Source organism: Pterocles gutturalis, unplaced genomic scaffold (genome assembly GCF_000699245.1).
Source record: "Pterocles gutturalis isolate BGI_N339 unplaced genomic scaffold, ASM69924v1 scaffold12865, whole genome shotgun sequence".
Taxonomy (NCBI): domain Eukaryota; kingdom Metazoa; phylum Chordata; class Aves; order Pterocliformes; family Pteroclidae; genus Pterocles; species Pterocles gutturalis.
This window is the reverse complement of record NW_010145993.1, coordinates 1-26,542: the sequence shown is the minus strand read 5'-3', so window position 1 is coordinate 26,542 and position 26,542 is coordinate 1. Positions and strand designations below refer to the sequence as shown.

At 37.0% G+C, this 26,542-nt stretch overlaps 1 protein-coding gene across 1 annotated transcript; it reads right to left on the bottom strand.

Moving 5' to 3' along the window:
• Positions 1-1,525: 1,525 nt before the first annotated feature.
• LOC104470592 (exocyst complex component 3-like) lies at positions 1,526-23,984 on the bottom strand. The gene is given in 13 exon segments (XM_010085565.1): positions 1,526-1,857; positions 2,315-2,442; positions 3,743-3,904; positions 6,527-6,649; positions 7,943-8,093; positions 8,833-8,943; positions 9,434-9,534; positions 11,044-11,169; positions 13,930-14,047; positions 17,737-18,418; positions 20,411-20,630; positions 23,805-23,887; positions 23,890-23,984. Coding segments are annotated over 13 exon segments (2,229 nt in total). The 5' UTR covers positions 23,942-23,984; the 3' UTR covers positions 1,526-1,685.
• Positions 23,985-26,542: the final 2,558 nt, after the last annotated feature.

Genomic DNA, 26,542 nt, shown 5'->3' with positions numbered 1-26,542 from the left:
TGAGCGCCAGCGGGGGCCGGGCGCGGGGATTCGCCCTCCCGGGGCAATGGCGCTCCTGCCACAAGGCGTGGTCACCCGAGAGGGGTTGCGCAAGGGCCGGGCGGCGATCCTGGGAGGGTTCCGCGGCGGGCAGCGAGGGACGGAGGGGTGCCCGCTCCAAGGACGTGGTTTGTCGTGGAAACGGCTTAAGTGTGACATCCCAAGAGTTCCAGGGTCGCTGCTGCAGGGGAAGAAGGAGTACAGGGAAAAACAAAGCCCCATGAAGAGATGTCCTTGGACAAAGTGAAGAGCAAAAGCACAGCGGACAAGAATTTCAGGTACAGCCCAGAAAACACAGGATTTAAATTAACGTACAAACCAAATTAGCATCACCTCAGTAATTCTTAACTGAACACAACCCTGCAAAAATCAGCCCAATTCCCCTCCCCTCCCTGCAACTTCTAGGACCAGTGTAAGGTCCCACAGGACCAGGAGTGCCTCCAGACCTCGCTAAAACTCCTCGGGTACAGAGATAGCGACTTGATGCTCTACTGAACCATGCTCATTCTTTGGGACACACTGCCCCTGTCAATGAAAATAGCCACAATCTTTGTTTCATCCTTTGTCCAAACTGCTGACCTTACATGAACCTCTGGGCTAAGGAGGAGTCAGGGAGAGGGTGTCCACGGCACCAGGTCTGGGAGTTCACAGGCCAACCTACATGCATAAACTCCAGAAGGTTAATTAGAGCAATGTAGGCTCACATCTTCCTTGTACTTATCTCTGACACGCCTCTTCAGGTACTAACAGATAATGCCTTCACTATGTCCTTCATCAAGTAATTTTAAACTGAAATTTTTCTAGTAATATTTTATAATTAGATAATACTAAAAGCTAGCTTCAAGCATTAATCTGAAAATACTGTGGAAATAAAAAACAGTATTTGTGCTTCCAGAAAACTATTAAATCCAAAGTTTATTCACACTTTGAACAAAACAAAACAAATATTTTGATCGACTATAAATCTATAAGGGTGCAAAGAATACATGGCTGAAGGTAGCAATGGTTTAACATTTTACCGAACTGGTGGTGCTTTAGGTGCTATTTTTAGTGAATCAATGAAAAAAAAAAAAGTACCTTGTGTCTTCATTTATTCACTCTATAAACAAATTGCATGGTAGCAATTTCATTCAGTCCCTTAGTCAGGAAAAGGATTCATAATTAAGATTTCTGCAATAAACTATTTTACACCAAAGTAAATACATACCCAAAATATAGCATGAAAGTAGATTGATGATGTTAATATATGCTCAATGCAGTGCCATATAAAGACAGTTTTAAGTCTGCTTAGGTATTGTAAGCAATGTACGTTAGCATATCCAGCACTAACACAGCTCTGTTGTTTTTGGTATAAATATCTTTATACGGCATTGCAGTGCACTGTGCAAACATATTCCACAAGAAAAATGGATTTGCTGACAGCAAAAACAGCTGTAACAAATGGATCAGTAAAAAGGCCCCTTGACCATTAGAAGCTTCACTCTTAAATCTGATTACATTTCCCCACATCCAAGTCTCTAGAAAGAAACATGCCTAGCAAGTATCAGTGTATATTGAACTTTACTTGAAGTAGCATTGCCAAATTTGCCCTTAAATATTTCAAATATGTTGATCCCAGACCAGTAATGACACACAAGAGTTGTTAGTTATTTAAGAAGTTTTGGCACAGTTAGAGTAGGAACTGCAATTTCTTTAAAAATTGGCACATAGTTTGGATTCGGTTGGCTTGGACCTTGATCCAAAGTCTCAATGATAGTCTGCTTCATATCTCTGCTGGCATCACCTCTCACTGTCAGTAAAGCTGCAATATGGTCGTCCCTGCCAAAGGAAAAAAGTAAATTGGCATTAGAAGGAAATTTTGCACAAGATTTTGTCAGAAGTACCACTTAGTTGTCAATCCTTTCACTCAGTTTCAGTGTGTCCTTTAATTCTTAATCAGATCTCTCTAGTCCCTCAGAACTGCCTTTTCCAGCTCAATATAAAGCACTATTTTGCTTGCTCTTAGGACTCAAAAATATGTTATCCTCCCAAAACACAGAATGGAAATATTTTCATTATTCCTTTGCTGTACCACTGAGTACTTAAGTACATGTACCTCCTTAAGACATGTCCAGGTCACATACATTTTATAGTAGCATTATTTTTCATAAGAAATTGTCTACATTCTAAAATATAAAAAATATTAACACATTTACACATTGTTTCAAAATTCATCCAAGACTACAAAGAAACTATAAAGTTATCTATCTTTTAACTTTGAGGGAAAAGAGAATACCTGATATCTGGGTATTTACTGACTAAGGTTGAAACTTCCAGATAGAGCAGTGAAGGATCAGTTAGCTTGATAACCTCTGCAATGGCTTCAATGATGTCACAGAGTCCTTCAGTGTCCTCTCCAGAGCCCTGCAAGATGAAAAGAAAAAAAAAAAATCCCCAAAACAAAAGCAATCCCCCCCAATGTCTATAAACAGTCCTTTAATTAGTATTTTATCTGACATTGTTCTTGAATTCCTCAAACAGCTGAATTTTTAGACATTAAGAAATCAAAACATTTGTGAATTGTCACCAGAAGTCTCTTCCCTCTTTCCTGTTCTTCATCCAGAGACCTGCCCTCAGAATACCAGTAAAGGAAGTAATGTCTTACAAACACTATGTTGTATTTATCCACATGGTGATGCATTCTAGTCTTTTAACTTTTGCTAATTTGCCAGGACAAACATTAGGAATAACTGAAGTGAAAGCCAGATCCCTTCTGAAACATTACTTAAAAATTAGCCCTCCATTAGCTCCCTTCTAGTCATCTGGCCACCAAGGCAGCTTTCAACAGCTGATCATGGAACTGTGATACGTATTTAATCTCTTGACTATTTTAGTGCTCTTAGTTGCAAGTCATCTATCTGATACTGCTGATCTGGTATTGTTCATTTCATTTATTCCACAACCTCTTCTATCAATGACTTAATCTGAAACAGATCTTATACAGAATCCCATATAATGAAGAACTCTGATGCAGGAGCTGCCCCAACATCTTCCACAGTGAGCAGAGACGAATGCTGCGCCTCCGCACCTTCCACCAAGTTTTTCAGGCCTTATCTTTCTCTGCATTCTTTTTTGCACTTTGTTATCTGTTGGCCCTAGGAGCTTTCTGGCAGATTCCTGCTCCTTATGCAGTTTAGTATTAATTTTAGGCCCTTCTTGTACATTGTTTCTCAAATATATTTTTTGGACCGTCTTTTCTATTTCTACTGCACTTTAAATGGGGTCAACATACTTGTCTTGTTAATTTTAAATAAATACACTGCATGTTACTTAGGTAATAAGTAACTGTATCTCTTCAATGCAGTATTGCCCTTTCTTCCAGCCAGCAAAAGCATAGCCCATTTTTTTTTTTTTAAACAAACTGCTTTTTCTTTCACTTACTACTACAAATTCAGGGTACCCATCTCTGTGAGGCCATTCAAATATTCAGCTGCAGAGAGATTTATAAACACAAAGTAGCAGAAATTGGTGCTCAGCAACTTCAGCAGCAGGGCTGCGTGTGTTCAGAAACTCTGCCGGTGCTGTCAGCTAGCATCCTTGGTACTCACAAGTCAACATTTTCGAGACATGGAGATCTAGCTCTATCCATTTTCCCCAGGTAGTAAACATGTGTGTTTTATTATAAATTACCAGGTTAACAGCATTACCTAAAGCAAATACTTACAGCTGCAAGCTTCTTAAACAGAAATCTGAACTGTTCTGCTTCTTTGATCATTCTTTCTGCACCTTCTTTTCTCTCTTCTGCATTTTTGAAGGATATACGTTTTAACATGATTGCTCTGATGTATTCCACAACCACTCTCCGATGAGCTTCAATAGTCATTGTCTGAAAGCAAATAAACAGGTGGTGGATTACACCAGTGATACCTGCAAATGTAGCCATTATGTTTAGTCTTTGAACAATTATTAGGCTTTGAAATGTGTATTTGCACTTAAGCACCAGAATACAGTTTTTGCTAATACCACACATTTGAGTGGCTTTAGATTTTCATGATGCTAACAGAAATGAAAATCTGTCCTCCCTAATGAAAAGGATGTATAATTATGAGAAACAAAAAACCCAAGATATCTCCAATGACACGTCTGAATTATTTTTGAGGAGCACCAAAGACAGAAGAACCAACATGAAGCAATTTGGATGACCTTTAGAACAGAGGCCTTGCAGACTTGCTCTTTAGATCTGGTCAAGGAACGACCAGCCATCTAAGAGGCTTCTTGCTGGAGAACTCCAGTACACTGCATAAAGCATTGCAAATCTTGCCCACAATATCTGTGCTCTGGTTCAGGTCTGTTAAGAAGCCTGGGGAGCCAGCAGCAACCACTTTCTCACATTTTCCTTGACTGACTTGCTGTTTTGCACTTGTCTTTTTATAGGAAGTAGCTACTGCTGACGTAAGTGAAGCATCTGGTATTGGTGCAAGAATAATGCTGAGGTTTGGAAATAAAGAACAAAACAAAAAAACCCAAAACCTTTACGTGTATTTTCAATTCCAACATAAGGACAGTCTTTAAATCCCACAAGTCCTCAGTTGTTTTGTTTTCTCCTAAGCATGGTAGCAAAGTAACTTATGATTAAGAGGAAGTCTGCACAATAGGTAGTCACAAACTTTTTATCATATTTTATTAGTATATATCAAGATTTAGTGCCAATCAACATGTTCTTCAATCAAAATCTTGGAGAAAGGTTTCAGGAAAGAGAGAGGAGGGAAAAAAAAAAAAAAGAGAGAAAACAACAGATTGCAGAGTACTGGAAGTCACAGTTCTCATCCAGGACGCAGAAAACGTGATTTCAAGTCCTACACTTGAGCCTGTGCAGAAATACCACAGATAGGTAACTTAGTCCATTTTACTGGTTGTTCAGGGATTCCTTCTCTCATAGTAGTGGAATTGATGCCAGTTACACACAGGAAAATTAACTGCACAGACAAGACTGGAGGAGACTGGCATGTATGCCCTGTCCCCCTGAAAGGTAAGTGAAGAACAGCTCTACTACAGATGAGAAAAAGAACACTCAAGAAGAGCCAACAGTGCAATGAGAGGGCATTCTCTTTACACGCAAGCAAAACAGCAAAGCAGAATGACTGTATCCCTCCTGTTCCAGAATAGTGTCTTTCCATTGAGCTACAGTTTTTTTGCAGGTGCTCTGTTCGTGTGGTTTTTAAAAACTGTATTTGCAAAACAGAGTTAACCAAGAGTATTTTAAAATCAGAACCCAAACCAGGGAAACAGAAGTGCGTCCCATCCAGTGCTAGAACATACAATATCTTGTGTGTGAGATTTTTTTCATGCTGGGAGACAGTGAAATAGCAGGTATGATGAATGCCAAAATATGTGTTTGTCATTTTCTTCCCCATAAGGTGGCAATAAATGCTACATGATGAAACACATGTGACTGCAGAGATTGGTAGTAACACTTAAAGAAACGCATGCCAAGCACTACTACCTTACAGTAACAAACCAAATCTGGAAAAGAAAGGTGTTCCATGGATATAGACTAACTCTGGGACCAACCTAATTTATTTTGTGTACTTTTTCTGGACTGAAAATGCATATTATTCATCTACATAATAAGGCCCCTAGGATTTGCAAATACTGAAGGTTAAGAGGTCATCAGAGGAACTTTGAGCAGTCCCCTCTATCTCTTAAAGAGTTAAGGTAAGAAAAAGTAAGTGTATGATTTTGAGACTGTCTTTTAAGCACTCTACTTAAATAAGAGTTTGTTCAAAGACCTCACCTAAACTCTGATCTTACTAGCTTCAAATATTTTCTAAATCTTAGGGAATCGTTTAAGACATGCTATCTCTTAACTATATAAGACTGACTTTAATACAATAAAGGATAAAAACAAGTAAAATACTACTAAAAATTAAAGAATAATAGAGAAGTCCAGATATCCTTTGACAGGCCACAGGGAAAAAAAACCCAAGATGACCTAACCTAGCACATTATGCTGCTGTAACAGGACTTTACAAGTTACGCATTTGTTAAACCTTCTGGCACCAACTTAACTATGCCTCATTATACATATTAAAACTAGGAATTACAGAATGTGCATTTATAAAAAAAAAAGTAGGCTAAAAAAAATTATAGTCCAGGAAAACTAGTTTCAGAAGAGCTAATTTTATCTAACTACAAACTTCTGAGGAGAGACAGAAAAGTAAAAGCTGGTAATAATACCATCTAATAATATATCAATACATTTTCTCGACTAAATCCTGCAACTCTGATCTGTCTTTGACAATATTACATGTCTGTGAACAAAAAAGCTGAGAGAGAAATATTAGATTCGGACCTCTGCAATATGATTATGAGCGTTTTTAATTTCCAGTGATTAATCAATTCCAGTTTCTGTATTCCAATTCTGAATTCCATTCAGTGTTCAGAAATTCCAAACCAACATAATATTAAGAGTACATTAGCAAATTATCATGGAACATTTTGCACCTACCTTTTTATAAGGCTTTTTTATTTTTGCAAAGTCATTGAAATAATCCTCTACAGTGACACAGATAGTCCCCACTGCATTAGACCCCATCAACCACTTCTTTGTCATCAGGTCATTGAGATGTGGCTGAAAAGGTAACAAACAATTGATTAGAACAAATTTTTGACAATTTCATCATGTCAGTGCAGTTACAAAAAAAAACAGGCGACAATTTCAAGTGTCTTACATTTCTAAACTACACTCCTTCAAAAGGAATAAGCAGTTAATGCAGGAAAATAATGTGATCAGTTGTCACAATGACAGCTGCCACAGGTGCTACCCTGACATACACACTGGGCACATATGCAAACCAACTGCACTAACCTGAGCATTTGTTTCATACGAGTTCTCTAAAATTCTTTATTATGTTCTCTATTTAAATGTCCACGCTGAATAAAAAAAATTAAGGTCCAAGGAAAAATAGGCATATGAGCTGAAAATTCAAATTTTAAATATGAGGCACTTTTAAACTGTTGTGATAATGCAGCTTCATGCTTGATTTCTTGAACTGCTACTGGCTATTCAGTTGTTCCTCTGATGGCCCCACAAACTTCCTGTGCCTATACCAAACTTGGTGGCCTTTATGCTTTATTTCTTTCCCAGAACTCCACAATACATAATTCCAGTATTCTCTACATCAACATGTCCATCTTGCTTTGTTCTTCCCAGAGGAAAAATCTTTACGTATCAGATCATGGTATTTCATAAATTATAATAGTGACATGAAGCTTGAGGTTAATGAATTTGAAAGAATGGTCATTAGAGCAGATGGAATGTCTTCTCACAGTCAATGAGTATAATTAATGAGAAATAAAGGTTTTACCGTGAATCATTCAAGGTGTTTACAGTAGTTCAAAATAGTATTACAAATCTACCAAGTCCCAGAGCATCTTTCTTCACCCTGCCATTTCTCAAATTTCCCTGCCTCCCTCCCTCTACTCCCAATTTCTTTTTAGCTATAAAAAAAATTTTTTTCTTGTATAGAGTCACTCCGGAAAGAAGATAAAATTTTTAAACATGGAAATTTATCAGTCAGAAAGGGCCGGCCTTTAGAGTCAATTAACTATATTAATTACAGGTTTGCTGGCACCTGTACAAAGATGATAATATCAGCAGAAGTTTCTCAAATAATTCTTAAAACACAACTATGGAAGACTAAGTACAATCTGCTAGAAAATACTATGTACAAAGCACCTGCCTGTACTCATCCTGTGAAATACAATTAAGCAAACTTTCAATCTCCCACGTACAAACTACACCAGTGAAGAACAATACTGACGTTTACTGGCATTTTGCTAGCACACCATATATAAAATATGTTTAGCAATCAAAAGGCTTCATAACTACTTAAATTCCTTAATTAGGAAAAAAAGTTCTAACCTCTAAATCCATGAAGACTTCATCTAGCAGGCTAGAGCATCCTTCTTTGGCAATGATGTCTAAAGTTGCATCCATGCTTGCATGACTGCTTGACAACATGTCTTCCATTTCAATTTTCAAGTATTTTCTTTTCAGACTGATTATAGATTCTCTGTGACAAATCACAATGCTTTTCATCACCCACTGATGCACAATTGCATTGCTACTAAATTTTCGGAATGTGTACACAGAAAGAGACATACTTGACAGTCTTATTTTTGCAAGGGGAAAATAATGTCTACTGCTTGTGTTGGAAGCCTTAATTTACTCTCCAGCATGATTTTAGAGTGATCAACCTAGATTGTATGCTGGTAACAAACTACTTCTGATTTGTAGACTTGAGAATGGCAGCAGATATAGATGAACATAGGGTTTGATCGCTGACCACTGAAACATGAGCAATGAGGATTTATTTCTCCTGTTTTCATAGTCTCATTAGAGCAAGCTCTGGCTTTACTTTTCTCCAGTTCAATTCACCTTGATCATGCTGCTTGAAGGCGAACTGTGAGAGATCAAATGTAAGAGAAGATGGCAGGCCCTAGACAAACTAACTGAAACGACTTTTTGAAATTCTGAAAGCTGAAAATAAATTTTTCTTTGGCAATGAAATATTGGAACAACAAGTGGATTTTCCCTGGTGAGGGGCAATGGCTTGGCTTGCCAAAGGCAAGAGCAATCACAATATCTGCCTCTTAAAACAGTAATATGTTTAAACCTGCTGTCTTTGTTTTGTCAGCTAAACTATCTTAACTGAAACCCTCTTTGTATGCAAAAGAAGAGAAGGTCCTGGGAACATGTAGTATTACAAACGAAATATCAATACTTATTTTTACAAGAACATGCAGACTTACTTAAAGGTTTGACAATTGTTGATGACTGCAATCATGTACTGAACATAGCATTGAGGATACTGACGATTTTTAAGATGTTCTTCTTTATACAACTGTGCTTCATCTTTGTACCTGTAACATATACAAGGAATGGCATTAAACAGACAGAAATTGGTAATAACTTCAGTATACCTGTAGGACGAAATGCTCCACAAGGGCCTGTCAAGTATATAGAAGTAAAAAGGGCTTGTTGCTCATGTGACGTTTAGTCTCTCCGTTCTAGGCAGAATCCAGCCAAGGAGGTATTTTCTGTCTTCCTTATGAGAAACAGATATAAATTTGAGATATAAAAGAAAGCAGAACTGACTCCAGAAATTAGGGCCATTTGCAGAGAGGAACTGAAAGTGCCAGCCACCATCACAGAAGAATTTCTGTGCTGAAACTAGGGAAGGGAGGAAGAAAGCAAGAAAAGGAAAGGGAAGAAAACCTTGGTTGGCATGGATGTGATAGGAGAAAGACAAAACAATAAAGAAGCATTCATAGGCAAAACAAGTATTGTAACTGTAGGAACAAAGAGAGGCTCAAGCACGACAAAGCATTTCTATTTTAAAAATTATGTTACCTGGTTAGAAATGAATTCATCTGTTGAAGACATAGAAGGAGTACCTTTGTTTTCAAATCTTCATTTATCTGAGCAGCCACCTGAAGATTCTGCTCAAACATCTAATTTAAAAATAATTTAGTTATAAAGAGAGGTCTTTATATCAGTGGTAAACCAAAGACAGAACTCCTATCTTGTTGGAGGCTGTCACTAGCATCAGCCCTACATATGCTTTTGGGGTTTTTTTTGGTTGTTTGTTTGTTTTAAAGAACAAGCCCAGACAACTGTTGCTAACTAAACCAAAAATCACTATTTCCATAAGTGTAATTAATAAATTATTGACAACCATTAATGTATGCTGCAGTTTCCTCCTGATACTGAAAACAGTTGCATTCTTTGTTCAGCAAAAGAGAACTTAATATTTCTAATTCAGGAAGAATTTGGCTTGATAGTGGATCAAAGTTCTTGAGTCAGGTCCAGGAGCTAGTAATGAATAACCTTATAACTTGAATTCCTTTGCTCTCCCCATATATGAAAGTAGTAAGTCATACCAGTGAAGTAGAAGGGACCTGTAAATTTTAGAAACATAACTAGGCACAAGATCTAGGTGACCTACACAGAACTGTTTGAGAGGAGGGGGACTGGAAAGGAAGGGCATAAAGCCAAGTAGAAACATGAGCTGCTTTTATCCTGAGATGATTTTGAAAGCTGCACTGCTACATGAATCTCAACACTGCAGCCACTGACAGCACCACACTACAGGCAATCAGCCACCAGTTTCTTTGTCATCACACACTTTCTGAAAAGGATTAGATGAAGTCAACCTTGGCACTACCACAAATGTGAAATAATGTAGCAAAAATCCTGGCATAAGACAGGACAACAATAAACTGGGAAACAAATGCAGGAAGAAGAGATTATCTATCTTTCATTGAAGGTACCTAACAGAATATTTGTGAAGAAAAATTAGAAAATGATCTTAAAAAGCTGACATTTTTCTGGTTGATAAAGATCACTTTAGAAACTTTCTATTTCTACTACCAACAACAGGATCATGCAGGTTAGGGTTTTTTTGTGGCTTTTATTTTTTTTTTTTAAAGATCTTAGAAATAGCCTTATCTTTCCTGTGTTGAGGTTATTGAATAATTTGTGCATGTATTAATGTTAACTGAAGTAGTGTTTAAACAGTAACATTTTTGATCTTCAGCAGAACTTTTTTTTACAATATTAAGGTGTTTGCATAATGAATAATTTATAGGAATAACTATATGCTAACAAACAGTATTCTAGTAACTTACAAATATCTAGGAGGCTTATATTACAAATTTACATGAAGAGAGCTAAGTAAAAGCAGTTAACTAAATATAAATATCCATTAAATAAGCTGGGAAATATATGTTTCTAATCTACACATAAAAAGAACTAAGTCTCCAAGTGAAAAAGGCAAATAAAAACCTCAAAAGAAACAACCCCTCCAACTAAAAACTCTACAGGAAAAAAACTGTACTTCAGTAGACATAGAAACAATGGCATTCCAAACAGTTTGGTTTCCCCCTCTCCCCATTTATTAATTCCTCCAAATCCATGCACTGCTTCTGTAGATTTTCTAAAATAGTCAAGTTCTCTTATACCTGAAAAACAATAGCTGGGAGTGTAGTCTGATAGTACCCATCTTGATCTGCTTCTGGTTCGGTTTCTTTTATCCAGTCTTTTTTATCTGTCTCCAGTGCTTTTCGTAGCCAGCCAATTATGTTAGACTACATTAAATAAAGCAAGCAAGAAAAAGAAAAGATTTTTCTAATTCAACACAATAAAAAATCCCACTACAATATTTAGAATAGCAGCCATTTCCATAATGAAGAGTGGCGTAGTAACAGATAATGCTGACCACTCTTCTTATCCCTACAGGATACAGGTAACATACACAAATTAAAATTTACATTGACAAAGACAAAGGTTAGTACTGGCCAACAAGCAATGTAGTTTGAGTCAAGCTTAGGCACACTTTGGAAGGGGAGTCCAAACACAAAGACCAAGTCAGTTTGTCAGAAAGTTTACCAACTTTGGAAGTATTTATTAAGCCTCAGGCTTTAGGTTTCAAATTTAATTTTTCAACAACTGGAAAAATTAGGGTAATACTTAATGTAGGAAAATTAGCAGGTATCTGCTTGTAGTTCTTTTTGCCTACATTTTAAGAATCTGATGCTTATTACTGTCGGGGAGAAAATCCCAGGGTTAGATTAAATGAGCTGTGTCTCTTGGAACATAAATGCTGCCGAAAATAGTGATGGAAATACAATTGTTGTCTCTCCTCCCATCCACCAAGCACATTAAACAGCAAACAGACATTAAGAACAACTGTTTTTATAACTAGATTAAGCCAGTTTTCTGATCATTTGCATGACAGATACAATGGACATATTTGCAAGAGTAGGTAAAGACCAGCATGTTTGCTAAATATGTAATCGGATTATTTGATTTCTGTCTCTCTAAAATAATCATCCCGATGTTTTCAAAGGGTTGAAGGTTTCTGCCTCTTTTCTACTTTGTTCACATTTAGTTAAAACGCCTAGTAATACAAAGGTTCGTATTTCTTTCCAACGCCCTACCATGCAAAATTAAACATGACCAGTAGGCATGCACAGAAAGAGCAAAAAAGTCTAAAAAATGTTAAATTTTAAATATTCACATTTTAAAATATATTAAATCTGTATCTTTTGGTCAATACTCCAATCAGCAGATAGGATAAAGGAGCAAACTGAAAACTCTACAATCTTCCTGCACAAGAAAGGTTGCTGACCAAACACAGACCTGTAGTGTTCTTCTCTTGACTACACTGGGCAGATACAACACTCGACAGGCCACTAAGTACATACAGTACCATCTTCAATTATGTGAAACAATGTACTATTTTTGTTCCTCATAAGCACGAAACTGCTCTGATATGATTTGCAAAGAAGAATTAATCTTTTAAGCCAGCAGCCCAGGGGACATCAACATTTTTCACCTTAACATCATCATTTACATGAACTTTTTCCTCAAGTTGAGGTGCTTGGAAAAAAAAAAACAACTATTAAAAGTCTGATAAAACCTATTAACATTTTATTTCTCATGAAAATGAGACATTTTTATTGACTTAAACATCAATATTTAAGTTGATAGTCACCATTGGGAAATATTTTCATTTACCCAAACAGAATTAATTACATTTTGCTTATAAATAGTTTTAAACGCACCATCAAAAGAAATTAGATAGAAGCATAAGTGGAGGTGGGGAGAAAAAACTGGACCAGGCTGAATCCTGTTAAAAAAAATAGGCAGTTTCAGTATTTTCTGCCTTAAAAAGAAGATAGAGCCAAAAATCAAAACCAGCAAAAGAAAAACACTCTGTCTTTAACAGAATAGCAACTTTGCTTTATTTCATTTATAGAATATAAATATCACAATGTTCTGTATATAATATTTTTCAGTAAGTAGGGAAAAAACATTTCTGAAAAACCAATATAGGTGTATTTTTTTCATCTTAAGAGGGGGCAAAATTAATTCAAAGGCATTTCCTGAGTCAAGCCAAAAGTAGCTTGAGAAAACAAACCAATGTTTTTTGGTCCTAAATGTAAGTGCAGAAAAATAAACTTGCATAAATGTCCTAGTAAAGCTCATGTGAAGCAGAGCCTCTACTGGCAACTTCCTTGAGATATAACAAGATCAGTTCATATTATTGTGATGTATCAAGTCCAAGAAGTTACTGTTGCTGGATATTTTTTTTTAGTAGCTAACACATCCAAACAAGCAAAAACTTTCCCTCCTCTGCTTGGCAGAGCTCCTAAACTTAGGAGGCGTAGGAATTCAATCGAACAATGCAACAACAGTAAGTCCGAAGTTCCAACTACCTCAATATCCAGTTTCAGAGGCAATCAACGGTTGATCTTTAAAGAAAAAATGATTAAAAAAACTAAAATCACATAATGATTCCTTTGCCATGCAGTCAACCAATTTCCAGTGACTCGACTCTTAAGTAAGAAGCAGTGTCTTTAAGATGCACTTGAAATAGAAATTATGTTCATGCAGTCAACAGGCATGAACGGAAAAAGACTAAAAAAGAATCATATTGGCAAATGTGAACATTGTGATCTTTTCAGGGTAATCACATCTGCATCACATGTTGATGTAGTTCGTGTAGAGACCAAGCTGCATTCAGTGGCTTGTAAGTAAAGTAATACCTAACATACTAGCACTATGAATTTAGATGTATGAACACTGGAAATCCTTCCTAATAAAATATGATTAATACACTCTGTAAAACATAATTACTCCTTGAAATATCATGATTTACATCTATGAAATAATCTGATTATAACTTTATAAACAAACCTACACATAGTAGATGAAAATTCATAAAAAGTAGTGATATCAAGTTCACATTTGTCACAATAGTTTCCTCTGATGGAGGAACAGCACAGAGGCACTAATGCAGCTATACATTCATCTAAAGGTCTCTTTGAATTATTATTACTTACAGTAAGTGTTGACATATACTTGCTGAGAAGCTGGTCTACCACATTTTGCGAAATCAGAGGATTCAGAGAATTTACATCCACTTCAGGTGACAGTTCTGAATTTCCCATCATCTCTGCACTGAATTTAAAAAGAACAAACCAAAACGTTGCAGATTAGTAAAGAAAAATGAGAGGAAAAAGTTTAAAACTATGTATGATCACTGTAAGGTGCAATTTTCCAAAATCTACACATTTTTGAAATGTTCTTAATAGTAACTGCAACAATAAATGCATTAACAGAGAATGTAAATAAAACTATATAAGAACAGGATGTGAAAGCTATAGCCCAGCATATATTTAAAAAAAAGGTTACAGACATTTAAAATATTCAGCCGTTTAATGTGTTTTTAACTTTCATGTACGAGAATTAGAGATTGCTTAAGACTGAATACAAGCCAGCCAGTTCAACCTGTGGGATCTTAACAGGGGGCATTTTTACTTCTTTTAAATTTCAGAGATGAAGACAGACAACTTGCACATTCTGAATTTTAGAATTGGAAAGATCAGTGAAAAGTAAGAAATACTCTGCTCAGAATTTCTCAAAAGAGCTTCTGGTGTGTTACTTGTATCACATCCATATCAATGCTAAAACATATTAAAAGAAAACCTACCAATGTGTCTTGTATTGGTAAATACAGATTTACCTAACATAGAGGAGGTGGCATCTTGCATGCCAAATCAAAACTGCACTTAGTGGGTACCGTATTATAACAGCACTTTTAGCTGTACTTGCTTGCAAAGGAAAATTCTTGATTTTATAAGATTAGAAAGACACTAGAGCAACCCTCAGAAACATTTTAACACAGATTATATGAAATGAATACTTCACAGTGATATTTTATATCTATGATTTGTAAGATATATAATCAGTTGCTTGTGTAACTAAAACAAAAAGCCAAAGCTATGACAAAGCACAACACAGCAAGAACTCCTAATATTTTATGCTCAAACAAATCAATAACTCAAAACCACACTCTTAAAAGAGTGCTTTATTAACAGTTGATGGAAATATATTAAATCATAATAACTTAAATTGTTTCACATTCCATTTCTAGTATGCTTTTCAGAAGGAAGCCACAAATTCTATATTTGCAGCAGCAACTATAAAAAACAAAGAGCAAACAAAAAAAAATTTCCTAAGCAAGTGCTTAGTTTGTATATTTCTGCAACTTAAAGTTGTTCTCTGGGTACATGCAGTGAGTCAGCACAGTGGTGCTTCCACATAATGAAAAAAAATATCAAAGCACCAAAAGAACCTTATTACAGCTAACTACTAAAAAAACCAAAATTCTTGGTTTTGAAACCATAAAAGCTACTATAACCAAGCACTTTACATTTGCAGCATCTTCCTAAGCCTGTAGGAAAAAAGATCGAAGATACTTTAAGTGGCTCAAGCTATTCAGAAAACTGAAAACTATTCTCTTGCTGATTACACAGAGAACACATGTAAATAGCAGGACCTAAGGTGAAATGTGTGAAGCTGTTTATGGCACTGCATGTATTAGAAAATATTTCTAGCCTCATTAGACCATCATTATCAAACTAACAGAAGTTATGCATGGCTTTCTTATCAATTCATTACACGGAAAAAACCTCAATGCTTCTCTTAATTGGTCAGGATTTTCTCAGCTGGTTTTGAAGTGCAGCTGTAATATGCAAATACAAAATTATACATTCCTTCTAATATTCAATTACATTTAATAAAAGTAGAGAAAGATTAGAAAGGACAAAACTATCTTCCACCACACAATGTTCCATAGAAGTGAACAAGGAATGTAACAGCAGTTTAGAACCTATTTTTCAACAGGGAAAAGGGTGAAGTTGAAATGCAGTTCTCATGTCACATAGGACATCCTCCTTCACAGTTTATTATAAACATATTCCTATAGAGAACTGTTTATTGTATTGTCAGATGTCCAGCAACTGAGATTTGGTAAACTCTGCAAGTATCCCACTTGAGCACTTTTCCCACTCACGAGCCTGAGCTGATTGCTTCTTCAGCTGTCCACTACAAACATACACAATAGCTATCATCCTCTTTGTAACAGCTGATTGTAATCTATATGAATACAATTACTGTACTGCCCTCTCAGGTGGTTTTTCGGTTGTGTGGTTTTTTGAGGGTTTTTTTAGAGAGAAACTCTAAGCCTTAATTTTTTTTCCCCGAGATATTTTCTCTTAATTCCGTCACACTTGTTACATGGATATACAAGGGAGAAGTGCCTTCTCAGGTATCTTCTACCGTATCTACTCCTCTCACTGTTTCACTTCCTTTACAATATTTTGCCATCGGATGCTATGAATCACATAAATTGCTTTATCAGGAATGATCCCTCTTTTTTTTTTTTTTTGTTTGCTTTGTAAATAGATGCAACGCTGGCTTTGCTCCTTGCCTTGGCCGTTCCTGTGATACAACACATGGATTAAGAGCACGTTAGCTCTGAATTATCTAACTCAATAGCACTCTTCTCTGCTTTCTGGGGGAAAGGCAGAAAGCCAATTTTAAGACCAAGAATTGCCTTACTGGAACATCGGCCCCAGGATGTAAACGAAGAACCTGGGAGCAGGATTTCTGCTGAGGCCATGCCCCTATAGGTAGAGGAATTCACATATTTCTGATTTTCATTCAATGTGAAGTTACTCCTCTGGCCTTCTACTAACAAAGCAGAAAAGGCCAATGGACTCGTCTCCTTTACCTTATTAGTAGCTGCACCCTTATTAGTAGCTGTATCTCTTATACATCCTGCATGGGTATGGAAGTACACATTAGTGGGTGCTCCCGATTGTTCCTTGCAGACAAGAAAAGCAGGAGAACTTCGCAGTGTAGAGCAAAGCACAGAGTTCTAAACACAAAATGAATCCTAAAGCTGGTTATAAAAATTCTACAGGACAGTTATTATCTCCCACCTATTTGCTTTACGGTATTATACTCCAAACTATGAAGCATCTGATTTGTTGAATCAGTCAGATCGAACAATTAAAGACAGCAAAAGAGTATACAGTGCAGACCCTGGGTCAGTGCCAGCTATTGAGAACAGGATTACAGTCACAAGCCACAGAAAGGCTAGCATTACTTTTTCCCAAACAAATCAGTTGCCCTAGTAACCACATGCCAGCAAAAAGTAAACAGTTGCCATTTGAGCTGTTTCTATCTAGTGGATGAAAAAAAAAAAAAAGACATGATGCTTAAGTTATCCCAACAAATCACACAACTCAGTTTAACAGTATCACAGCAGAGAAGCTGTAAGCAGGAATTCTTCTAAATACAGTCCTGAAAGAAAACCTGAAAGAAGTTCTACATTCTTTCCATTTAATAGTAATGCAGCAACACTGAAACAGTCCCAACCCCTGTAAAAACAAACAATAGGAAGTTAATAACCATACAAATCTTCTGGGGCTGTGGCCATCAACAAACGTTGTTTCACACATATGAGCTCCTAGTCTCTTCAGCTTTTCCCAATACATCTAAGTGGCACGCAAATACATGGTGATTGTAGCTTCAAGCAGGTATTTAACTGCACTAAAACTTTAAGCTTACAAAGATACTAAAAAAACCACATCACATATTAGAAAATCCAGACAAATTTTAAGGAGCAATTCCCAAAAAGTAAAATGCATAACAAATATCAACCCAGAAAGTTCTTCACTACTATTCCTCTTTTGTTTTTCCTTCTTATATGTTAACAGACATGAAAATATTAGGACATAAACTGTGTTCTGTATACTTACTCTCAACTACTGCTAATAGAAATGATGAGAGGACCTTACCTTTTGTATGTATTTAAAACCCAAGATAGAAGGCTAACAATCTCATTTGCTTCTAGATCCTCAGCAGCAAGCTCTTGCATGCGGGTGGACAAAGCCTGATGGTACATGTTTAGCAATTTGTTGAAAATGTCATAATGGGGAGGAAAACGTTCATCCAGCAGGGTTTTAGCCACTAGGAGGTCATCAAGGACGTATTTACGTATTATTTCTAGATGGCGCACAAGCCACATTTTGTCAGATTCTCTAGTATCTGCTTGAGTGCCTTCAATTCGCGTGCTCACAGTTCTTTCCAAAATGTTGAACATCTTTTCTTTCCACTTCTTTGGTCTGCCAGGAGGTATGAACCCAGTTTGTTTTTTCCGGTCTAACATGCGCCTGTCAATTTTCTCCTCCCTCTCAATTATCCTAACAACTGAAACAAGCAAGGTTGGATCTCGACGGACTGTAACAAGAGATCTTTGAACCACCATCCAAAGTTGCTTTGCCAGCTCCTCAGAAAGTTTCTGCATATCCCCAAAGTAGGTATGAATAAGATTCATGTCATGTGTGTTTTTGCTGTCCATGCGATACTGCTCATACATCAGGTTATCACGAGAACACTCTAAATCCATTAGTTTTCGATGAGCTTGCAGAAGTTCCCCTCGCTCAATCAGATCCTGAGTCTCCCTGACTATCTCTGGAACTGAAAAAAAGATAAAGAAGAAGAAACAAGAAGAGTAAAACAACACAATCAAAATACAAAGAATAAATACAAGACAATAAAAGCACTAGGAAACATGCTGGAGAACAGCTGTAGTAATTACTTGGAAACAATTTAAAGGAAATTGATTTGAAATATTCAAAAACTGTTAGGAAATGCTATGTATCTTTATACATTATGAACTATAATGTTCATCTTTGATCAGTGGCTAAACGAGATCATAGTTCCAACAGAGCATAATTTCCTTCCTCTCCCTCTCCCCCCACTTAAATAAATCCATGAAAGTCTATTATGAAACAAATTGCAGTACTAGCTTTCTTCTATCTTATACAAAAGGCTTTTAACTTGCCTGACTAAAAGTCACTTACCCTGTTGAACCCGAGGCTGCACATACCCAACAAATACTGAATTTTACCTCCTTCCTGAAGGAACAGTTTTTGCCTGCCTAAGGCACAAAGGAAGAATAATTACCTACGTTGCTAAACTATTTAGAAGACATTTTTCTTCCTCGTTATTTTTCAGTATTTGAAGAATGCTATGGAAGAGGATTAGGATCCTGAAAGAACTAAAAAATCTCAGCAGAAATATTGTCACTGCAAAAAAAGGTAGTTAGTGATAAAACTGGAATTCCCAAAAAAGGTTTGAAAAGACAGTTATACACAATCATTAATCATTATGAAAACCACTTGTTTTATAAAACATTTGCTTTGCTCAGAGTGAAGTTATCACCAACTATACTGTTTAACAATCCCAGGGGGAGATGCTTCAGACCAAAAACCTCTCAGAATGCCAGAAAATAGAAGGCTTACTGTCTCAATTGCATTCATCAGTGTAAAAGAAAACACCACCCTCAAATTAACTCAGCATTGGAACATACAGAATTTTGTTGTTCTTTGTTTTTTATTGGTAGACTTTGCATGTAATTACAATTCTCCTTAAGTTGCACACTGTATCCCAGTTTGGTACTGTAGCAGTTAGATACACTTATAGAGATTAAACAAATCAACCTGGTACGTCTGGGAAACTATTTTTCTTTATAGGTACATTTTGTGAATCACTATCTGGAGATGAGAGAAAAGACTATTTAAATATAATCAAAGGGGTATGGTAGGTTTAGCCCCCATTATAGGGGTAAATTCTTAAAATTCCTTATAAGTGGAAAAACCTACCAAGGAAGTCACTCTGATTCAAGATGGAATGGAATGCGCACCAAAAAGGCTCCAGGAAAGGACAGAGGTAATCCCGTTTTCTTTATCTTTACAGTATCCATTATATCACATTAATATTATTTAATTTTGCAAACCTTCACAGTTGTGCAGTGGTGCAAGGAAGAAGTGTCTCCCATGTATAATTTCTTTATGCATGAGTTGGTTTCTGTGATTGTGCTGACTGATTCTGCAGCAAGGACTGTATACAGTTGAAACTGAACTTCAGGTAGTTTATACTTATGCTTGTAACTGTAATGGAAATCCTTGAGGTTCCTAACTGTGTTTGAGAAAGACTGGCAAGGAGTCTTTGACTTGATCTTGCTGTTTCATATTTTGCCTTTGTTTGCAAAAAAAATTCACTTCCTAAAATCACCTGGGACTATTTTTACCCAACAGGATTGCTGTAGGCGCCCAACTCGCTGGCAACATTCCAGATCTTTACAAATTTTCTTTCTGTACATGCCACGTGCATATTTTAGTCTTTTATACTAAAAATGCTATCTCTGCTACTGATTGCTAGCGAGAAGCTTTTCTGTGACTTGTGTTTGATGATGGCCAGATTAGTTCTTAGAGCACAATTTAGACTTGATATATATTAAATGGTTACCAGCTACTTCTCTGAACATGAGGCGCAGGTGGTTCTTCCTTAATTCTTCATTCCCAGCAAGGTTTAAAGTTCTTGACATTACTTGGTAACTTTACAGCTGTTATCACCATTTTAAAGTGGTTTCAGTATGTGATGAATTATATAGAGAACATTAGTTACCTGAAAAGATGTTCTTGAGATTTTCTACAGCAGCTGCCAGTTGGCTATGTTGCACTACAGCATCCTTAACATCCTTGAGGTTTTCTATGGTGTTGATGCTCTGTCTCCAGTCCTTATTGACATCTATCAAAGACTGCTGAATGTCCTTTACATCATTCAGTGCATTGTGCAGTTGACTTAAACCGGTTCGTACTCCATCTAATTGTGACTGTATTGCTGCCTTAAATACAAACAAAAAGTCAAAGAAAGAACTCGTATTAATCATAAGTTCTGTCTTTTCAACATTTTTCTAACATTTTAAGAAAAAAAAACACTGAAAAGGTAATATTACAGCTTACTAGAAACATGTAACTTACTCTGTGTGGGAGCACACATTTGTGAAGTTGTATCTAGTTTTAAAGGACCTAGATGCAACCAGTTCACCCACAAAGCTAACATAGGAGCCTGGGCAGAGAGATCATAACGTTTATAAACCTATATTAAACCAGGATCATGGGATGGCAGAATGAGATTTCTTTGTGTTTTCTTCATAAATTCATTTCAAAGGGAGATATCAGAAGAAAGCTAATCCAGTTGTTTCAACAGAATGCTTAATATGTACAGATTCAAAGCGTTTTACTCAAGCAATTACAGATTTTGACTGGTAACTGAAAATGTTCTAAAAAAACCCATTAAGTTCTGAAATCTTCTGAAAAAAACCCCTCTGGCCTGTTGTGCCTGAAAGCCAAAAAAAAAAAAATTAAAAAAATAAAAAAATCAGTCAAAACAAAAACCAATAAAACCCCAAACTGAATAAAATTCTGACACTGTGAAACACCAACCAGACCAACAATCCAACTACTAGATAATTTTGTCATAAAGAGAGGTTATTGATATAGATATCTCTTGTGACAGTTGACACTTGAAATAATGACTCTTTAAACATGCTATTAGTCCTGAATAGCATTTTACAGTCCAGACACCTTACAGAACATGCATTATAGTGCATATCTGAGATGAAGAAATCAGATCGCATCCACAGCATGTTTTTTATGTATGTATTTATAAAAAGACACGACTAAAATGAAATCAGGTGAGTAGGAAATGCAACTGGAAATAACAGACTTCAAATGACAAGCAAAAAGGCAAAACATAGTGAAAACTCAGTTGCATATCTCAAGGACTTGAAGTAACACCAGTAAAGAAATGAGGCACTGATGGTTTTGCTAAGGTCAAAACACATTTTTTGACATACTTTTAAGGCCAAAAAGCTTGGGCAGGCATGGAAATTTTTGTCTGATGCTAGAAGCCAAAGAGGAAATCCTGGTAACTATGAACAACATTTATTGTGTTTTAAATGTACTGGGCAAGTCCCAGAAAAATGCAGTGATTCTTAAACTACCACTATTTATGTACTTTCAAATTATGACATGCTGATTTTACTGATAAAAAAACGTATTTTCCTGTCAGACTCAGTACAATTAAGCAGTGGTAAAGCATTTTTATACAATATCCATCTACAGAACTGCTACATTAACACATTCCTCCCCTACAGGAACTGAGGTAATTAGGATACACAAACATTCAGTATGATACTCAAACACCATCTTCTGAAGCTGACCACAAAGTATTTTAAACATCCATGACCATTAAATGTTCAATACTTCTGATTTGACATTTCAGTTTCTTCAGGCAGATCTTACAAGTATTACATATGCAAATTTTTGCCTATATAACTTTTGCAGAAACTTGATTATGTTAAACACAAACAATTACTAATCATGGTCACTGACAAAAATGGCCAAGGAAAATTCTAAAAACAGACATCCACCCATGTTCAGTTTGTCTTCTAATAGTCAGCTGGGGCCAGGGGAGTGAGGGGAGGGCAGGGAGTGAGGCATGTCCTAGCATTGTGGACATTGCTTCCTAAAATGCATATTCATCTTAGATTGGACTGACCATCACTGTATTAAAAAAGTGAAAAAAAACCCCAAGTCATCCTAAGAACAAGGCTCAAAACTTCATTTTTATCTCTTTGCAAGTGACAACCCTCAGCATGAAGCCATGGAACCGATCCTGGCTGCCTGGTCTTCCTAGAGCCCTACAGTTCAAATTCATGACTGCACAGCAGCTAAGAATCAAAAGGTAGAGGATTCAAGCATGTTTATACTCAGGAAAACCCACGACTTAGGGCGCTCTCCTAGGATATGTATACAGTGTTTCTTCAGGGCGAGAGAAAAGCAAAACCTACCCTTTGCACAAATGAAGATGGCTGTCAACACTCGTAACTCTTCAGGCTCTGAAACAGAGTTTAAGCAGCTCTTTGCCTACATTTTGGACTGCAGAGCCCACAAGTACCAGCCCACAATGCTACCTGGTGCTTATCCACCCGTTGTTTCACAGTTCTGCTACTATCCTTAAAAATACTGCTTCACCAAACACCTCACAGGTGAAGCAGATGAGTTTGACGCATTTCAAAGCAGTCTTTCCTGTAGGAATTTATATAACACAGGAAGAAATGCAGAGAAGGACGTAAGAAATTGACATAACTAAATATATGGGAGAGGATATAAAGGAGTAGGATAACCAGCTGGAGGAGATGCTGGTTTTTGGGGCAAAACAGTTCAGATCTCTGCTGCTTCATGTCTCTAAGTGACACACAACTATTACCCTGTTTTTCTATTCTTCATCTTTGATTGACTTATGTTGATTCATCTGAAGACAATCAGGACAAAGATGAAAGCACATCCAGTCAGAAGGAAGCACCAACATGTTCACTCTAAAAGATTTACTGTGCGTTCATTCACATAGATGAAGTAGATGAGTACCACCGAAGAAAGAAAACACAGAACTCAGTAACCTATGAACACTAAACATAGGACGACCTTACTCATATTTCAGACTAAGTCTGTGTGTGTGCATGTGCATGTAATTGCACGTACATATGTGAAGGAGGAGGAAAATCATGGGGTACACTTCTGCAAGAGATAAGAATGTGATAGATCTTATCTATCTTCCAGAAACTCATGTTAAAGTCAGAGACTAAACTGACTGATCTTTTTCAGACGCAATCATTGATTTTGTCTTACAAGTTCAGTATTCAACCATTAAGGCAAAGGTTCGTTGGCTAACAGGCTACACAGCATGGGGGTAGCTGTCCACAGATAAACTGTAGAAGTTACAAGACCTAAGAACACTTGAAATGCTTCAATAAAATTTCAGAAAGATATACAGCATTAGTCTGTGTTACTTTCATAAGGCAAAGTTTCTGTTGTGGACACAGAGCAAAAATTAAAGTCCATGGTTTAAAACTACCTGCATGAAAACGTAGAAGAAAAAAAAAAACACATAAGGAAAAGAAGAGGAAGTACATTCATGCTGCACCGTGGACACGCAAGTTTATCAAACTTCATACCTTGAGTCGAGCTTCAACTGAAGCCTTCTTACGAGCTTCCCTCCTCCGATACTGCTCCACTTTATCCAGCTGATCAGGACGTTCCCTGCTACTCTCTGAACAGCTGTTGCAACTGCTTCCCTATCTGTTTCCTCCATTGTTATTAGGATCTCAAAATGCCTTCATAATTTAAAAGTACTGAAAAGAAATATAACATTTTTAGAAAATATTTTTTCATTTGATGGCTATGTCATTTCAAAGTTAACAACTGGAGAACTAACTTTGGCAATAAAAACTGAAACTTGACAGAAGCATCATTAGACTGCATTATAAAGCAGAGTAATCAGAATCCTACAAGAATTGCATTTAAAGTCATTTAATTCTGTTTCATTAGTTTGCCTGAAATGCCCTCTGGTTACTTTTTTTGCATTTACCTTGCTCTCTGTAAATTTGTATTAAAAAAAAAAAAAAAAAGGACAGCAAAGGACAGCAACAAGAACAAAAGAACAGCAAATCTTCGTTTAAAAAACAGATTCTATCTAATCTGAGAGTAGGTTTGCCTATTAAAATGGGAATGAGACAAGCATAAAAAGACTCTTGTAACAGGTCCAAGCAAAAATCCTAACTCTTCCTGAACTAGAATCTGGTGGAGATGAGAGAACCATAACCCCCCTGCAGCAACAGGTCAAATTTGCAGACAAAAGTAGAGCAAAACATAGTTGTGGACGCTCTAAACCTAGAGACTTAAATATAAAGCACTTCCATTTAGACTTCTGATGGATTTTTTATTTCCTACTCCTGTTTTCAGTCCTTCTTATAGTATTAGTCCATAGGTGTAGGCATGCAGGGAAAAATTAATTATTTCACCTAAGTCTCCATCAGAATTTCTAGTGAAGTCAAGACATGCATGCAAACTAGTATACAGAAAAAGTAACATTTCCTGACCATCAAACCAGACCTGTTCTCTCAAGCTTCACTACCTACTAAGAGAAACCAGGGAGGATCCCAGTCACCAAAGACAAAAGAACATGGCATCCACAGAACTCCAAGGAACACACCTGGAGTTCCTCATTCTTTCCAAATTCTTTCCAACATTTTATGCCTTCAGTCTTGTAATCAAACAGAGTATTTTAGGTTCTGCCACCACAACTACAGATTATATACTCTCATATTCATATTATTCCTTGAAAGTAGATACCTACTTTCAAAGCAGTCTGCATTCATATATCCAGCACATCACTTGGTCTCAACAGTTACAGTGATGTTATGAAGAACTGTGCCAAGTGTACAGAACTGGAAGAGCAAAAGAAGGGGCCGAAAGACAGTTTGATAGGCTAAGGAAAGTGGAAACACTTGCAACACCCCAACCAAAAAAACAAACAAACCAAAAAAAAAAAGTGAAGCAAAGGAAATTGCTCACCACGTCCCATAAGCAAACTAATGCTCCAGCCAGTCTCTGAACAACGGCCACCCTGGAAACTAAAACCCCCCTTTTTCTTCCTCTACCCCATCTTTTATTGCTGAGCATGACATTATATGGTAGGAAATTTCCCTTCAGCCAGTTTGGGTCAGCTGTCCTGGCTGTGTTCTCTCTCAACCTCTTGCACACCTCCAGCGTACTCAAGGGGAGTGGAGGGCAGAGTAGTAAAAAGAGAAAAGCCTTGACACTGTGCAAGCACCCTTCAGCAATAGCCAAAACACTGCTGTGTTAGCAGCACTGCTTTAGCCACAAATAGAAAACACAGCACCATACAGGCTGCTATGAAGAAAGTTAACTCCATCCCGGACAGACTCGGTACATCATTATTAGAATTAGTCATTTTAGAACTTATTGGGTTAAAAAAGATTCTAGGCAAGGTTTGCCCAAGAGCTAGCCTGTAAGACCCAAAGTATATGTCTCAGGTTCCTTTATCTGGTATCTCAAGATCTGTATCACTAGTATCTTCAAAAATTACATGCAGAAGTATGCATTTATTCCAGAATTATTTCTACAGGGTAATCTCATGCTCTACTTGTCTCCTCAACCATACCCATCACTTTTTTACTAATGGCCTCTTTAGCTCTAATGATGCTTTATTTCCTACTCTACATTTCAAGGTGCAGGATCTATTCCTACCACTCACACTTTTGAATGAATACTCTGGTTTTGTTTATCCCAATCCATTTCCAAGCTACCAGGACTGCATCAATAATTTTTAAATTTTTTTCTTAAATATGAATTTACTACAGAAATGGGACCTGCATTAGCCAGCTTTATGCTGAATTACTGCCTTTATTAACAACTCCAAATACATTCAACAACAGAGTTACAACAACTTTAACTCACACAGCCACTACCCAGGCTCATTAAGCAGATGTCATGAACAACATTAGGAGTCAGGACACTGTAATCTCCTAACCGATTACATACGAACTGGTTGAGGTGGACAGGCTGTTAGGCAACTACTAACCATTCAAAAGGAAGAGCAAACTTTAAAGAAACCATGCCAACTTTGCACAGAGGCTATAAGCCAAAAACCACAAACATCTTCAGAGCAAAGTACTAGAAGAAGTGAACAGAAGAGAGTCCCGATCTGTCTTGGAAAGGCTTCGGCCTCAAGCACACCTCATCCTCCGGCCTCACCTTCCGTCCGGGAGCCGAGCAGCGAGCCGGGGGGTGGGACAGCGCAGGGGGAGGCCCCGGCCCTCTCCATAAACGAACTCCTGGGCTAGAGGCGCGTAGCGGCACCCAGGTATGGGGCACAACCCCTTAAAACAAA